The 18,324-nt window shown below is 40.5% G+C and overlaps 2 protein-coding genes and 1 long non-coding RNA gene across 6 annotated transcripts; 2 read left to right on the plus strand and 1 right to left on the minus strand.

Moving 5' to 3' along the window:
• The first annotated feature begins 537 nt into the window (after positions 1–537).
• Positions 538–12,770, plus strand: LOC112883088 (disease resistance protein RGA2-like). Of its 4 annotated transcripts, none has more exons than XM_025948316.1 (9): positions 538–977; positions 1,347–2,510; positions 3,724–4,983; positions 6,765–6,837; positions 8,159–8,490; positions 8,583–8,718; positions 11,004–11,140; positions 11,227–11,344; positions 12,027–12,770. In XM_025948316.1, exons 1-9 carry the CDS (start codon positions 678–680, stop codon positions 12,476–12,478), a joined length of 3,972 nt encoding a protein of 1,323 aa, XP_025804101.1. In that variant the 5' UTR covers positions 538–677; the 3' UTR covers positions 12,479–12,770. The 4 variants fall into 4 exon arrangements, with proteins under 4 accessions (XP_025804101.1, XP_025804104.1, XP_025804103.1 ...); XM_025948318.1 differs by having other exon boundaries at positions 841–977; positions 1,391–2,510; XM_025948317.1 differs by having other exon boundaries at positions 847–977; positions 1,366–2,510.
• LOC112883091 lies at positions 4,716–5,483 on the minus strand. Its single transcript, XR_003226755.1, has 2 exons — positions 5,357–5,483; positions 4,716–4,917 (listed from the first exon to the last, which is right to left on the minus strand). It is a non-coding gene; the product is annotated as an uncharacterized LOC112883091 (long non-coding RNA).
• Positions 12,771–12,824: 54 nt separating the features above from the next.
• Positions 12,825–13,493, plus strand: LOC112883090 (signal peptidase complex catalytic subunit SEC11C-like; the record flags this gene model as incomplete). The annotated part of the gene is made up of 1 exon (XM_025948320.1): positions 12,825–13,493. A coding segment is annotated over one exon (444 nt), but the record flags the coding sequence as incomplete, so codon positions are not given.
• Positions 13,494–18,324: the final 4,831 nt, after the last annotated feature.

The raw sequence follows: 18,324 nt of genomic DNA on the forward strand, positions 1-18,324 counted from the left end.
TTGGTTTATGGATTTGGCCGGCATGTTTGATTTATAGTAAGCCAAATTTTGCCCATGCTTTGAAAATTTCCATTTGACTGACAGCTAATTTTGGCAATGCAAAAAAGCTGCTCCTCTCCGGGTTCGCTGCCCCAGTTCGTCATAGCATCGGCAGTTCATTAATGTATAAATATAAATCTTTGTTTCTTTAGATTTATTTTGAAACCACATACATGCCGAACGTGTATTTTACTAGTATAGTTTTAAAGATAAATATAGCGATACTGTTCTTAAAATTCATTTAAAATACTAAGGTGATATTATCATTCGAAGTTTAAATGTGTGTGACTGCAATGTAACTAAAATAAAAATGGTTATTTGTGATCGCAAGGAGTACTGCATTTTTTATAGCAAAGCTGCTTCAATTCCACTTGGCGCAGTTGTCGCTTGTCCATGTGCCCTGGTGCTCACGGCGGTGGTAGGTAAGGTGTCGTGCTCACGGCGGTGGTAGGTAAGGTGCCGTTCTCACGGCGTGCGTAGAAGGATACAAATGAAGCAGTCTTCGTCTTCGTCTTCGTCTTCGTCTTTATTCGTGTGGCCTCCAACCAAGCATCAGAATCACCGTCCTCTCCATCAAAAGGAAAAACGCCATCCCCTCCAGGCCTAGAAAGAAAAACAACTCGAGACCGTCATGCCTTATGGCCACCGCTGGTGCCGTCGTTGACCGACTCCTGCGCCGGCTGGCCTCGAGCGATGCTCGCCGTTTGGAGCTGCCATCAAGCAAATTTGATGACGTGGCTCATGTGGGCCGCACTATGTCGAGGTTGCAAGATGTGCTGGGAAGCCTGGAGAGGCTGTATTTCAAGATGCCTGCGGAGGCGCAGGATTGGATGAGGGACATCAAGCAGATCGCCTATGATATGGAAGATCTCCTGGATGAGTTCGAAGACCCTTGTGGCATCGTCAGATCTCCCAAGAGCGGATCCTGGATAGCAAGGGTATGATAAACTCATTTTCAGAAGAAATCGAGATGCTACTTTCACTAGGAATTAATTCTGCATAACTTTTTAAGTGAGAGCGTAGCATATTAGTATTATTCAGTCTTCTATATTGTTTTCCCTTTATTGCAACGAAGCAGTCTTTTCCAAAAATAACTTTGTTGGAGATCGATTTTCATAATAGACTTCTGTTGATGCTAAAACATCCTTCTATGCCTATGCATGATCAATGATGAGCTATTGCAACTCTGACACCACATTTCTCTTAGTATATCTATATCATAATTTTAGAACTTCTGTTAGAATTTATGATAATAAGTAGCAGAAAATGGATCTCTCTGTGCGACAGTTTCACTGTAAATTTTCCAGGCAAAATCATTGTGTTCAGCAATTCCCTTTTTGATGCATCATAGTGGAGAACAAATGATGAAGGTGCTCAGAAGGAAGTTAGATCTATCGGTGAAAGATTCTGTCATGTACAGTTTAATGCAGCCCTGTTTATGCGATCACAAGCCATCTAGCAAGGAGCCAGTGTTTGACGGAACTGCCACTATCGGAAGGGATAATGACAAAGAAATTATAAAAACTTTGCTCTTGAAGAATGATGGAGATAATCTAACCATCATTCCTATTGTTGGCCTTGCGGGTTTGGGCAAGACGACTCTAGCAAGATTAATTTTTTATGACCAGGCTGGAGAAGGGTGGAATTTTGATCTACGTATCTGGATCGATTTGAGCAGGAGGAAGTTTGATCTTAACGAAATTGCTAGTGGTATAATCTCACGTGTTAACCAAACAGAAGAAATTATCATTTCGGAAGTTACCGCAAATGATCAAACTCGAAACAATCTTCACTCTATAAAGAAACACCTCCGAGAGTTTCTTCATGACAAGCGCTGTTTGATTGTGTTGGATGGCTTGTTTAGCACAGATGAAAACCAACTAGCCGAGTTAAAGGATATGTTAGGGGGTAAAAGGATGTGCATCAAGATCATCGTGACCACTTCCTGTGAAACAACTGCAGAGTTATTGCACACTATTCCACCATATAAGCTGGGTCCTTTATCTGAAGCTGATTGCTGGAAAATATTTTCTCAAAGTGCATTTGATAATGGAGATGGAAACACAAATCTCATTGAAATTGGAAAGCAAATTGTGAAGGAGTGTGAAGGCTTACCAGCAGTAGCATATTCTCTTGGTTCATTGGTGCGTAACAAGGATGAGGGTGCCTGGTTATGGGCAAGTGGCAAGGAAATATGGGAATTAGGAAGCACATTTTCCGATCGGGTTGAAGTGCTCGCACCATTCGGCGAAATGTATTATGATATGCCATCGGCATTGAAGTTATGCTTTTCTTACTTGTCCATCTTCCCTAGAGGATCTATAATTGATAAGGAGAAACTTATCCAGCAGTGGGTGGCACTAGACATGGTTGGGTCCAAACATGGGACGCTACCTACTAATGTTCAGGGAGAGATGTACATTGAGGAACTTTTATCCATATATTTCCTGCAAATTCAAGATATGCCATCTGTAAGTTACCCAAATTAAATTTGCCAACATAATATTAAATATTTTCTTCTGCTAATTACTGTTTATTATACATTTATTGAAGGAACTGCACAAACTACCGGCCATTAATTGTAACACCAAACTAAAAGTATAGTGCATTTTATCACAAAGAGCCACAAGTTGTATTGTCCTGGTGGTAGCAAGAAGTGAAAGAAGGAAGCAAGAACAATATTAACTTATGAAGTTACTCAAATGCTCGTAGTTTGTGCAATTTGCTCTCATAATAAGTAACCTTTTGTGTGTGGTTGTGTTTTTACTCTTTCTTTGACTTTACTTCCTTGAACTAGAGTGAAGAAATGATGGCAGCAATATACTCCTCAGAATATTAGAAGTATAAATTTTAAATCAAATGATGAATCCATGTCAAGAGTTTACCTGCATGCGTAAGCAAAAGTATGTTAGTTTTCATCATGATTGTGCTCCTAGTACAATCACCTTGGTTTAAAAGGACTAACACATTATTAAATTGCTTAACTTACAGGTCATTTTCAGTGTTGGTCTTGATTGCGCACGTGGTGTTTTGGCTGAACATTTTGAATAAGCAAAAAGTGATGTGCTCTAAGAATATATTTCTTTTAAAGATGGAAATTATTAAGTAGATGATCTAAAGTCCTCTGCAACATGTGTAACTATGAGGAAATCACATTATTTAGCTCCATTTATTTGCATTACAATTTACAAGTGATTGGAACATGCAAATTCTAGAGTTTCCATTGTCTGTTATGCTAAACTCATGGGAATTTATTTATAAAATACTTTTCTTTATTTGCAATTGTACCTTTTCTTATGCACGTTTCAGTGTTTGTTGGCAAACAAGATCTTGTGAACTTTGTTTTTTCAGCAGGAAGAAACTTTGTGTTGGTCTGTAAGCTAATCTAATTGAGGCTCATAAAAGAGTGGGAAATTTTTGCAGCAACTAGGGCACTAATCATCTGCGGCATGCACGTCAAATATTGGTGCAATATGTGCCGGATCCTGTTTAGCTTGCCTTAGTTGCAACCACACATACAAAAAGAAAGGGTTTAATTTCCCCGTCAATACGGCTCTGAAGGATGGGTTTGTTTATTTTAAAACAGAAGTCTCTCATATTAAACAGTCAATAGTTAATCCAGATTAAACAGGCAGTTTATTTTAGCATACTAGCGATTAATATTCTGTTTTGTATGTTTGTCAGGCTTCTCGAAGTACTATGGCACTCCAAGTGCACAGCATGGTGCATGCATTTGCAAAATATGTTGCTGGTAATGATCTCATAATTTTGGATGGTGGCAACCTGTCAATTAGCCCTTCAGCTGAAAAGATCAGTTACAACTATGTGCTTGCGATGAATGACACTGGACAAACAACATCCCTGAAAGAGTTGCTCACCAAGGCAAGAGCAGTATCATTCAAAAACAGTTCGGCATCGAAGCTTCGTGCAGATGCGTTCTCGAAACTGAACCACTTACGTGTCTTAGATCTTGCCAGTTGTCATATTGTGGAACTGCCAGGTTCCATTTGCTATTTGAAACACCTGAGGTACCTCGATTGCTCTGGATCGAAGATCCGTGCAGTACTGGATCAGATGAGTAGTTTACAAAAACTTGAGGTCCTGGATCTCTCAGAGTCATCTCTTGAGGAGTTACCCGCATTTGTTGGTTCTTATCAGAAGTTAACATATCTGAACCTACAAGGATGTGACAAACTTCAAAACTTGCCTCCAACACTTGGTGATCTCAAAAGACTACAATATCTTAACCTTTCACACTGTCCTGGAGTTAGTAATAAAGTACTAGAATATCTTTGTGGACTCCATAAACTTCGAACCTTGGATCTGTCAGGTTTCACTGAGCTTCAACAGTTTCCTCATTTATTTGCTGACCTAACAAACTTAGAGGATCTAAACCTGTCAGGTTGTTCTAGACTGGAGATTCTACCAGAATCTTTCGGCAAACTTGTTTCTCTTCGGTTCTTGAACTTATCAGGTTGCTCTGAGCTTCATCAGTTGCCAGAGTCTATTATAGGTCTTGTAAATTTGCAGTATCTGAACCTGGCACAGGTTCTCCTTGAGCTGCCCAACTATCTTAGCAAGCTGGAGAGGCTCCACACGTTGGACATCACTGGATATCGTTTACCAGTGTCATCAGACGCAGCTGCAGCATTTTCAAGCATTATACAGAATATGCCTAATCTTAAATTGCTCTTGACTGACGATTCTAATATTGAAAATTACACATCCCAGCACATTCAGTGGTCCACAAATCTTGGCAAGCAGTCCTTTCAAATCAGAAACATAGTAAAAACAGGAGAATCTCTTTATGCTCCAGAGGGGGCAAATCTGATGCCAATGCAAACCTTCCTATACCCGACGAATCTCCAGGAGGTGAATCTGCATGAAGAAATAAATGAGGGTACACAGGATGTGTATGCTGATGATTCCATCAATGATAGTAAGGTTCGCTTTATTTCTTTCCAAAAACTCATGCTATAAGTTTTTCTTGTTTATTCGTACAAACTCTTTCACAATTTGCCCCTCTATCTCTACCACTGATATTGTGGCTGGTTGATGGGTGTTATCACCCTCAATTAATACTCTCTAAAGCTTCCCTCAGTTCAAACATGCATGAGGAACAATAGAAAAGGTGGAAGTAGGCTAAAGTTATCTAAGGACATTCTCAGCAGGACTGTGGGAATTTCATTATCATTAAACAAGTTGGCATATCAACAAAACTGGTGAAATGATAAAGAAGTTAGTTAGCAATATGTGTTTGGTTGTAAGGTGAGGTGGGATGACCCCATCTCAGTTTTTAGGGATGTAGTCGTCATACCTTGTGTTTGATCGAGAATGATAGCTGCTCGATTTCCCTTTCTTTCCTTTTTTTCCCAGCCTTATCTTCTCCACTGCATCCTCCTCACCTTCCGCCCGAGCGGCTCGCCGGCCCGCTTCACCACCCCCCCCACCCCACCCCCCTCCGCCGGTCTCCGCCAGCCATGGCTCCCCTCAGCCCGGCGGCTCGCCGATCTGCGGGACAGCTGCTCCCCTACCCTCCGCCCACGGCTCGCCGGCCCACTCCCCTCCGCCCGCGGCTCGCCGAGCTATGCCAACCGCCGCTCCCCTCCCCTCCGTCACAGCTCGCGATGGAGGGAGAAGGCGCGTGACAGGGACGAAGTGGTACGCCCCCATCGGTTCATTCTGGAGGGGATGGGTGCATCCAGCAACTAGAGGGTGTATTCCCTTATAGGCATGGACCTGCCTCATGTTCCAAAAACCAAACGTAGGATGAAGTGGGATTGCTCCATCCCATCCCGCTCTGTCACAACCAAACATATGCTTTCATCTAGATTAAATCATGTGTATACTGTTTCCAACATATTGGAAATCGAATGAAACTACTTTGAGAGCATTTCATCTCATCCCCACATGTCGGAAACCGAGTGAAACTCCACTAAGAATGTTGCAATTCACAACACCATGCAATGCTTAAAAGCTATGGTAAGCATATGAAACCGTGAAACAAAATCTTTGCATCGTAGAGATTTATTTCATTCATAGACTCATCCCATTCTAGGTAATGTGACATCTAGAAATAGGAACTGGCCACTGAGAATGGCCTAAAAACTGCAAAACATTAACTGTTTTGTAAAAAAGGCTAAAACAATACCTATTTCTTAATAGATATACAACTTGGGCTCGATATTTATGATTAGAAATCATATTCATACTATTGTCCACTGTCATAGACACAAACACCAAAACAATTAATTGTCTGGCCTATGAATCAATAAATACGATAGTAACGATGCATTGTATGACCTTTTTTCATATCTATCTAATACTACTCTTCTAGGGAAATGAAAATCTTGGATATAACACCATCATATATTAAGCCTTCGGAGTTGAGATAATGTAAAGGTTAGAATTGATACAGCTTACGGTAGATGATACATGATAGTACATATTTATTTTTATATAAATGCTTTTATTCTTGGTGCTGTAATTTTAAATGTGTCAACCCAACGATCTATAGATGTATTTCATATCCACATGAATACCACATGCTTGACAAAAAAAAAAGCAATGTACTGTGATTTAGGTGGTCACAACAAATCTTATTTCAAGATGATCGATACTGAAATGAGAAGGATCAAAACTCTTTCCCAACAGATAAATTTTCTCAAGACTAGTAGTTGTGTGGAAATCATTCATGTACATTCCTAACAATATGACTTTTCCAGGAGATCATTGAGGTTGAGGATTCATTTGCATCTTCAGGTGGACATGCTTCTTTTTGCCCCGACTCCTCAGCTGGTACTTGTTCTAATTTTGCTCATACATTTCTGTGCATATACTCTATTTTATATTGGTTTTAGATGATAAATGTAATACCCTTTAAACAATCAAGCTGACTACATAGCATAAAAGATATTGATAAAAATCTGATAAGAATTTTTTCTGTGGGCCCACCAAGATTTTAGGGTAATTGGTAATTTCAGAATTTTTCATATACACTTTGGGAATTTGTTTCGATTTTTGTTGGGTAAAACCAAGAAGTAATCAACTCAAGCGTTGCATGATTCAAATCCATCACAACCACGCCCATAGTCTGATGGCTGATGCCTTCCCACTAGCGCAGATTTCCATTTTTATGGTTATGATTGTGAATATTCTTACTTTTTAGCTTTACAATACAAAATTTGTGAAATATTTGACATTTTACATGCACTTTGGTAATCAGTGAGAAGATAATCTTTATTTGATTTAGTTCAGTTACATTTTGGTCAATTGGCTCCTAGAATGTAATGCCATGCATCCAAAATCTGCTTAGGAGCTCTCCCACGTGGAACATGCGTGCATAAACCAACTTACACGAGGTGAAAACGAAAGTGTAAAAGATGTACTATTTGTATTTAGACACGTTCCATGTGGAAGCTGTAAGCAAGTTTTGAATATGCGTATTTATCGCCAGCCTGGCAGCTTTACAAGGGACATGCCGGGGTTTGATTGATAATTATGCCTCATAAAATCATGATTTGGCATGGGATTCCTACTCTGTTTCTCTGGACTGGATATGCAGATTCACAAAGAAAGATTTAGCTTAAAACAATACCATGTGCATTGACATTGCAACTCATGTTGAGAATGTTGGGTTTATTTTAATAAAAAATATATACTTTGGGCTTCCTGACTTTGTAGTTTGTACATATTTAAAAAGACTATCTCTGCTATTACTTGTCCTATTGGATGCTTTTTCATGCGTAAAGAATGGGTCTTTCATTTTCAAGTGTATTAGAGCAAGGTTACTAATAAATGCTAGTATACATCGAACTTTGTCTGATTTCCTATTGATATTAGTTATCGTGTGATATTAAAATCAGATAGATTGGAAAGTTCAAATATTGATGCTAGTTTTTAGCTAATCTCTGCATTTCTTTTCAATGTTATTAACTATCCTGTGAAAGTTTAATTTAATTTCTAAGCTAATATGAAAATTCACACTCATGTGACATTTGAGCTTTTGCATGTACTTTATGTTATGGAAATCAAATAAAGTAATAGGAGCAGCTACTTAATCCGGCTAAAACATGATGGGAAAGTATCCGTAAATTAACGGTCTTGGGATACTGTTTAGGGGAAAGCTCCAAGCTCGCAGGTTGGAATGCGATTTTCAATCCACGCACCTCCAGTAGCCATGGTCCTGCAGTATCCACGCTACTCTACCCACGGAGTAAGGATGAGATTCTGGAGTCGGTGAATGTTAAGGCCTTCACTTTTAATGAGCTGAAGATGGCCACGAGAAACTTCAGCCCACAAACTATGCTAGGTGAGGGTAGTTTAGGGGCGACATATAAGGGGTGGATTGATGAGACTACGCTTGCCCCAGCTAAAGAAGGCACAGGGATGGTCGTTGCTGTCAAGAAGCTCAATGAGAATGCTTATTACATGGATCATCAAGAGTGGCTGGTTAGTAGCATTGATTTATTTATAAAGTTCTTCAAGGTTTATGTCAGATTCGCATTGTTTGACATGCTATATTCGATCGTCTGATTCCACAGGCTAAAGTTAAGTACATTGCACAGCTGTCACATCCACGCCTTGTAAAGATCATCGGGTACTGCCTTGAAGACGAACAACGTCTACTCGTCTATGAATTCATGTCCTGTGGGAGTTTGGACGATCATCTATTCAGGAGTAAGCCTATGAACTTTGGTCCCATGCTACTGAAATTCATTGCATATTTAAACAAGTCAAATATCATACAGAAACCACAAAATCAAAAGAAATGTAAAAAAACCTTTTGGTTTTTTGGCAATAAACTGACATGAAAAGTGCTGAAAAGCTTTTTTTAACAGTCAACACAGTTTAAATTTAATCTTGAACTTTTCCTTTTTTCTAAAAGATCACGACACTTGAATCCAAAGGAAGATGAAACGGGGGGAGGGGGGGGGGTGCAGATGAGCTTGCAGCTCGGTCTGAGAGCTGGGAGCCAGCTGGCCGGGGCTTGAACCCCGGTCCTGGCATGCCTTCAAGCAAAGGCTGGGACTTCGGTCCTTTCTCAAACAAGGGGAGAGAAGAAGTCGGTGCAAACTTTCTATTTTGTCTCTTTTAGCATTAAAATTAAAGTCAAGATTGAAATGTGCTTCTGTAGACTGTCTATAGTTTTGTCTAGAACATTTGTTACCAAACTTGAAGTGTTTTTGAAGTTTCACTAGATATCGGATATCACTCTTGTAGTGTAGCGGTAAGCTCTCTAGTTAAGGAGACAATGACTAGGGTTCAATTCCTATTGATAAAAACAAGACCTTGTTGTGGCAAACAAAAAATAGTGGCATAGCGGCTGGTAGCACCTATGGTTAGTTTGGGTCCCCCTACCAGGGGTAGTTGTGGTTGCGAGTCCAGTTGGTCATGGTTGACCTAGGTTACGTTGCAAGCTTATAGGGTGAAACCAAGGTTCAGGAATTTACTTGACCAGCTTGGTTAAGGTTATGTATCACATTCTAGAAGATTACTACACTATGCTAAGAAAAACGCACATGATTAAAAAGACTGCAATGAAGGAGATAAAAATAGAACATGCGAAAGCAACATAAACGATCTAACTTAAATAATAAGACAAGATTTCACTTAAGGGAAAAGAAACATCTTACAAAGTAGAACCACACAAAAGTTCATTAAGCAAAAGCAAACTCCACCTCCACAAATTTTTCACTACTACATAAAATGTTTCTAGGACAGGTAAAACATCATTTGTAGGGGCTGGCGTGAAACCCGTCCCTACTTCTTGCACCTACAAATGCTGTTTACAGGGGCGGGTTAGGGTATGACCTGCCCCTGAGAATATTGTGCCCGCCAAAAAATTCACTGATTTGAATGTTAATTTCCGGATCGAATTTAAATTTAGATACACCAAGCTATATCTTTGAGATTTTCACACTCTTTAATCATTATATTGAAATGTGCTTGGTATATATATTTTTTCCTTTTCTATAAGTCATAATTATCTTATGGTACAAGTTTCATCAAAAAAACCTTTTTTATATGCTTTGCTATATTTTTATGAGTTGAACGAGTTTTCGGAATAAATTTTAAAATCATTTGTTGGGGCGGGTGGGGGTGTTACCCGCCCTTGAAAATGGGGATCATTTTCAGTGGCAGGTGACGTCCCCACCCGCCCCTAAAAGTTCATTTCCAGGTGCGGGTGACACCATCACCTATCCCTGAAAAAGGTGTTTTCAGGAGCGGGTCAATTGCTACAGTAACCTGTTCTTTTGTGTGAACCCGCCCCTAAAAAAAATAGGGCATTTCTATAAATCACTTTTGTAGTAGTGTTTGTTAGGCTAATCACAATGGGGAGTTTCATATCACTGTTTCCAAGAATGCCAAGTCAGCTTGGGGGATGAATGAAACACTATGTCACAATGGAGAGTTTCATTTCACTGTTTCCAAAGCTAACCAGTGTAAATAAATGCTAGTTGATCTATTGGTCGTTTCACACCATTTCCCATGAAACAGGATCCCCATGAAACAACGGCGGTCACAGTGGTTGTTTCACGCTATTTCCAACGTCTTGGAAACGAGTGAGCAGAGTGTCATGGGGATGAAACTGGTTCCTTCTATTCCCTCATTAAATCAGTGCCACATCATCAAAAATGTTGATGTGTCATGGTAATTAATGCCGTGAAACTCACCATGAAACCCCCATTGTGATTAGCCTTACAACTTATCTAAGGATGCACCCTATAAACTCAAGAACCGAACGGAGAGAGAAAAGCATTCAAAGTGTATGGTCAAACATTCTAGGATCCTACGCATCCCCACATAAAGAAAATGTATTTTGACCATCACGCATCATGGGTGTTACTTGTTCCTTCCCAGTCAGTTGTAATACCACAAAGGGCAGTCCTTCCCCGCCAGCCAAGTTTTTTTTTATATATTTATATCGGACATGAACTATTCTAATATACTTCAATGCGCAGGTCGTTTTGAGACGCTTCCTTGGAACACCCGGATGAAAATTGCCCTTGGAACGGCAGAGGGGCTCAAATTTCTCCACAGTCAGGATGCTGAAATCATTCTCCCTGACTTCAAGGCCACTAATGTCCTTCTGGACGCGGTAGTATGCAGTCTTCCATATTTTTGCCCCTTTGGACTGACCAAATAATAAAATTGTTTGAACTGATAGTTGGATCGTTTCATCAGAATTATGATGCCAAGATTTCTCATTTTGGGCTGGTGAAGCATGGGTGGATCAGAGACGAGAGCCATGTCTCCAAGAGAGCTGTGAGTAGGTACACCCTCCCGGAATATGTTACGACAGGTACTATGTATTCTACTTCCTTCCTAGCTCAGTCTTCGTAGGCTCGTATCTAGGCTTACTATATTGAGGCTTGCAAAATAAACACACTACGGTTTCTTGCTAGAACTTATTCGTTCCGCATAACGTGTGTCAGCTTAATTTCAGAATTAATTGAGATAACACACTAAGACCAGTTTAATAGAGTTTCATGGAGAGTTTTATGGCATGAAATTCTATGCCACATCATCAATTTTGCTATCATGGTGAGGAGAGAGAAGGAGGGAGTTTTATGGGATGTGAGAGGAGTTTTATCACCATGAAACTATGCACCGAGACTGGTCTAAGCTACTCGGAAAATAAAAGATAGAGCAACTCTAGCAAACCCTCTCTCTATCTCAAATTTAGAGGGTTAAACTAAGAAGATGCACTCCAGCAGATCCTCTACTATAGACCCTCTATTTTAGGAAGGTCTCCAAATTTCCTCCTCCAGCATCCATTCCTATAAGGCTTTAAAGCGCTCTTTATTATAAATTAAAATTGAGAGCTATTGCTGGAGTTGAAGCAAATTTAGAAGCCTTTTGAGAAATTGAGGCAACTCCTATTTAGCATTTAGAGAGGTTATTATTGGAGTTGCTCCTACTAAGCCCGAAGCATCTTGGATTTAGTTTGTTCATTTAATCTGATTTTCTTTCACATTGTGAAGGTCATGTTACCGCCAAGAGCGACGTCTTCAGTTTTGGAGTTGTACTCCTAGAATTGCTGTCAGGAAAACGTGCATGGAACACTAACCGGCTGTTACATCAAATGAACCTAGTAAATTGGGCCAGGCCATACCTTGAAAAAAGGAAGCCCCGGATCAGGAGCATCGTGGATTCTAGTCTGGGGGTGCATTATTCGCTTCCCGGGGCCGAGAAGGCTGCAAAACTAGCATCCCGATGCCTCTCTGTTGATCCCATGCAAAGGCCTTCCATGGAGCAGGTGGTCGAGGTCCTAGAACAGCTACAGGATGCCAAGAACACCGAGAAGAAGACATCCCTCAGTTATGGTTCGAAAGGAAAGACAAGGGGGGAACCCGCATCGGCCAGCAAGAACAAGGGAATTTCCCGGTGGTTAAAAGGCAGCTCGGCTCAAACAACCAGGCATGTTCATACATAAATTCAAATGTTCGTACATGCAGGCAAAGGCAATCAAACTGACTGCCGGCAAAGCATAAATTCAAGCAATTCTACGAGACATTTACTTTTGGGGGTGCACATAATGGTCGGCTCACCATCCAATTTAGAATCTGATGATTGCACTGAAGAACAGGGTTTTCATGTGACGAGCCTTCCAGTAGGACAGGCTCAATCGATCTCAACACTAATGCCAACGAAGCAAGCAAGAGATGAACAGAAAACGGTTCTGCGATCGATGCCCGGCGTATGAATCCAATACGCACAGCATATCATATTCCACTGTGAGCTAACCAGCTATGGGGCTGGCCGATAACAAAAACTACTGAATTCTTCTGAAGAAGCTAAGCATCGATACAGAGCTTTATGCCAACCCTGTCCCAGCTCATCCTGCTCGGCGTGCTGCTGGCGCACGCACTGATGGCCTACACCGCGGTGAAGGCGGCGGCAACCCCATCCGAGCAGGCGACGTGGTTCTGTTCAAGCCGGCTCACGGCGACGTCCCGGTCGTCCACCGCGTCATCGAGGTCCGCGAGCGCCAGGACGGCGGCGGCGGCGTCGACATCCTGACGAAAGGGGACAACAATGGCGTCGATGATTCTGAGTTCTTGTACCGCGGGTCGTGGCTGCACCGTCACCATGTCATGGCGAAGGCGGTCGGGTACTTGCCTAACGCTGGCTGGCCGAGCGTTGCCATTGACGAGAAGCCAGTAGTTCGCAAAGTCGTCGTTGGAGTTCTGGGACTGGGAGTGCTAGTTACTGCACTTCTTTAACTGATGCTGACGGAAGTGACCTGATGATTCTGCAACTCAACAATGATCCGGTTGTGGCCACTTGAAATTGTATTTATTCTAGAATATATAACGTGTGTAAATTTCAAGCGGGGAAAAGAAATCATGTGCTGATTAGGGTTTGTAGATTGATTGGATGACCTTGTAAACTATATACTTCCTCCATCCCATTTTGATTTTTCTAAATATATATATCTTTTAGGCCAACGAGGCTAAAGAGTCATGACTAAGATATCTAAAGTTCTAGGCCAATCACTTAAAGTATGAGATATTTAGATTGTAGGATAGAAACTTCATAAAATGCATTGAATGTTTGAAATATAAGCAGTAGTACTGAAGGGAGCACGAATCCTATAATCACCATAATTGTAGTTGATGAAGCATAGAAACATACTCCCCTAATATAACCATGTCATCGATTATTCCTTTGACAGTGTGACATTAATGTTGTTAACACTTGCTTTCACCTATGCATTATACCAATATAATAGAATTACTAGTTGAAAAAACGGTTCCCAAAAAGATTAGTGGAGTTCCCCATGTGTTGCCATGAGAATTTACTAACATCCCAAAAAATGAATGGTAAGAGGTAGATTGTATGATTAACTGATGGAAACAAAATCACAAGAAGAATCATGTGGTTCATAGATTGAAGAATTCAAAGGTAGGAATGAATGTTTCTCATGAATAGTAAGAAAAACCAAATAGCCGTGAATAGAGAAAAATGTAGCAATAAGGTAGTATTTGAATATACTGAATACTTGCATTTTGAATGACTCTACAACAATGTGATTTGTTCAAAACCATCAGGTGGTTAAGTAAAGATTATGAACATATTTGATTTAGAGCATGTATGGATTCGCCAAAAAGGATTGTCACTTCCAAAAATTTATTGCAAAACCTAAAGCACACAAGGTTAGGGGTTGAAAATACAGCGCTGATAGAGTGGACTCTTTTGAAACTAATGTCGGCCTTCGATGAACTTTCATTGGACCTTCAACAAAGGAATTAGATTTCTTTTGTGTTTGATAGTATACGAGGATGAACTTGGTTTTTGAAGGTTAGGAGAGGGAGGATGAGAACAAAAAAAAAGATAGAGATAACTTCCCATTAGACTTCACCATGCGAGGAGTCGAATGACCGGGAAGGATATAAAGCTTCATATGGAAATCCCAAAATTATTGACCAAAGATTGTCTCTTGGAAAGTTTAGAGGAAGGAGGCATGTTCTACGTGACTTTGAACGAAGAAACAAAATTGTATACATTTACCTTTTTGATCATTTTGTACATCATATTGTTTGAATTTATTAGATGAGTGAGGGTAATGTGATCATGTAAAAAGTCCCTTGTATCTCCCTATAAATTGGGATGGAACCCTAGTGCACAAAGGGCGATTTTTGGAGTAAATGTTATTGGTTTTATTATGGAGTTGAATAATTGTTATTTTATTCCTAGTTTGAGTCGAAACATTATATCTTCTTCATGTTTGATGATGGATGGTTATTCGTTTGCAAGTGAAAATATAATGATTGTATGATCTCTAAGAATGATATGCTTGTGGCTTCTGCGCCTATTAAGAATGGGTTGTTTGTTTTAAATCTTGATGATTCACCTATCTTTAACGTAAGTGTTAAAAGGCTTCGGCCTAATAATTTGAGTCCTACCTATATGTGGCATTGTCGTTTGGGTTATATAAATGAGAAGCGCATGAAGAAGCTCCATTCGGATGGGCTTTTAACTTCGTTTGATTTTGAATCATAGGAGACATGCGAAGCTTGTTTGCTAGGCAAGATGACCAAGACACCATTCACAAGTTTTCCAGAGAGAGCATCGGACTTGCTGGAACTCATATATACTGATGTGTGCGGACCAATGAGCACGACGGCTAGAGGAGGATTCCAATACTTCATAACTTTCACTGATGATTTGAGTAGATATAGCTATATCTATTTGATGAAGCATAAGTCTGAAATCTTTGAAAAGTTCAAGAATTTCAGAATGAGGTTGAAAATCAACGTGGCAAGAAAATTAAGGCCTTGCGATCTGATCGAGGAGGCGAGTATTTGAGTTATGAGTTTAGCAATCATCTAAAGAGTTGTGGAATTGTTCCACAACTCACGCCGCCTGGAACACCTCAGAGAAATGGTGTGTTTGAGCGATATAATCAAACTTTTTTGGACATGGTTCGGTCGATGATGAGCCAGTCGGACCTACCGCCATCGTTTTGGGGTTACGCTCTAGAAACAGCAACTTTCACGCTAAACAGGTTACCGTCTAAATCCGTAGTTAAGACACCATATGAGATATGGACTGGGAAGACTCCCAGTTTGTCTTTTCTGAAAATTTGGGGACATGAAGTTTTTGTCAAGCTACTTCAGTCGGATAAGCTAACTCCCAAATCGGATAAGAGCATATTTGTGGGATATCCAAAGAAAATTTTAGGGTATTACTTCTACAACCGATCAGAGGGCAAAGTGTTTGTTGCTCAGAATGGTGTTTTCTTAGAGAAAGAGTTTCTCAAGAAGGAGAAAAGTGAACAAAAGGTGTATCTTGAAGAGGTTCAAGATGAGCCAATCAGGCAAGATTCAACAAGTGATGCTAATGTAGTAGAACAAGTTGAGATACCCGTGGCAAGAGAAGCACCACCGCAGCCACGAAGGTCGGCAAGGTTCTGCGCAGCGCGTGAGATATTATTGTTGGGCAGTGATGAGCCTGCGACATATGCAGAAGCGATGATGGACCCAGATTCCGAGAAATGGCAAAGTGCTATGAGATCCGAGATATACTCCATGGAAGACAATCAAGTTTGGAACTTGGTTGACCCGCCTAATGGTGTTAAAGCCATAGAGTGCAAATGGATCTATAAGAAGAAGAAAAATATGAATGGAAATGTTCACATCTATAAGGCTCGACTTGTCGCAAAAGGGTTTAGACAAGTTCAAGGAGTTGACTACGACGAGACATTCTCTCCTGTAGCGATGTTTAAATTTACTCGGATCATTCTAGCAATAGCCACGTATTTCGATTATGAGATATGGCGGATGGATGTCAAAATAGCTTTCCTGAACGGAAACCTGGATGAGGACGTATATATGATATAGCCCGAAGGTTTTGTCAATCCGACCAATGCTGGAAAGGTATGCAAACTTCAGAAATCCACTTATGGGTTGAAACAAGCATCTCGGAGTTGGAATATTCGTTTTGATGAAGTAGTCAAAGGGTTTGGTTTTCTTCAGAATGAAGAATAAGTTTGTGTTTACAAGAAGAAAAGTGGGAGCTCTGTTGCATTTCTGATCCTGTATATAGATGACATATTGCTGATTGAGAATGATATTCCTATGCTGGAATCCGTAAACACTTCACTGACAAATAGTTTTTCTATGAAGAACTTAGGGGAAGGCGCATACATTCTAGGCTTAAGAATCTATAGAGATAGATCAAGAAGGCTTATTGGATTAAGCCAAGATATTTACATTGACAAGGTGTTGAAACATTTCAGCATGGAACAATCAAAGAAAGGGTTCTTGCCTATGTCACACGGTATACATCTCAGCAAGACTCAGTGTCCTTCGACGACTGATGAGCTGGATCGCATGAGTAAGGTTGCATACGCTTCGGCAATTGGATCTATCATGTACGCGATGATAAGTACATGCCCAGATGTCTCATTTGCTCTAAGTGCTACGAGCAGGTACCAGTTTGATCCAGGTGAAAGTCACTGGACAACGGTGAAAAACATTCTTAAGTACTTCAGAAGGACTAAAGATGTGTTCCTAGTCTATAGAGGTGAGGAGGACCTCACTATAACGGGTTACACTGATGCTAGCTTCTAAATCGATAAAGATGATTCAAAGTCGCAATCAGGATTTGTGTTCACGTTGAATGGTGGTGCTATAAGTTAGAAAAGTTCCAGTCAGGATACTGTGGCTGATTCTGCAATGGAAGCCGAGCACATTGCAGCTTCGAAAGCTGCAAAGGAAGGTGTTTGGATGAGGAAGTTTCTCATTGAGCTTGTGTATTTCCGAATGCGTCCATCCCGTTGAACCTCTACTGTGACAACAATAGGGCAATAGCACAAGCTAAGGAGCCAAGGAATCACCAGAAGAACAAACATGTACTGCAGAAGTTTCACCTCATACAGGAGTTCGTCAGACGGGGTGAGATCAAGATATGCAAGATACACACGGATTTGAATGCTGCTGATCCTTTGACAAAGCCTCTTCCACAGCCTAAGCATGAAGCGCACACAAGAGCTACAGGTATTAGATATCATCTAGATTAGACTCTAGTGCAAGTGGGAGATTGTTAGAAATATACCCTAGAGGTAATCATAGAGATGATCATATATTGTTGTATCCATGATGTATTATGTGCTCATTGAATATCCATGAAAGGCAACTTGTATTGATTGGCAATTATATGAATTGTTTGTGAGACTCTTTACTTGTATGGCTGTTCTAAAGTTGTTCCTAGTCGGAGTTCATGTATGGACACACATAAATATTAGACTAGCACATGTATTAGTTGATGACTGTATTTCACAAGTCATAGATATGGAGATGTCAAACTAATAATCTGGGCGCATGTATGACATGAGGCTCGATCGACCCAACTCGATGATTTCTCATTACACAATGTGTACGCTGTGTGCTTAGACCTAAGATTGTCACATGTACTTAAGATGTGAACCGACCTACTTAGAAGATATTAAATGCTACTCCGTAACTGGGTAGTCATAAATGTGGTTCTCGGGTTTATCAAGAAGCATGTTGTGAGATATGGTCAATTAAGATGGGATTTGCTCCTCTCTGCTTGAGAGAGATATCTCTAAACCCTTGAGTGATCAGATCAAGAAATGTATGGCCGTGCTAGGGTTAAGCGTTAACCAAGGATTCCGGATCACGGCATCGAGAAAGAGAGGTCAGCTTGGAGCTAGACCAAATATCGTGAGGCAAAGGGAATAACATGTATATGAGATTGTGATGGCTCGTCTGATATGATCTTTGCGCGCTCATAGCAGTTGAGACGTCTTGCTAG

Source organism: Panicum hallii, chromosome 2 (genome assembly GCF_002211085.1).
Source record: "Panicum hallii strain FIL2 chromosome 2, PHallii_v3.1, whole genome shotgun sequence".
Taxonomy (NCBI): Eukaryota; Viridiplantae; Streptophyta; class Magnoliopsida; order Poales; family Poaceae; genus Panicum; species Panicum hallii.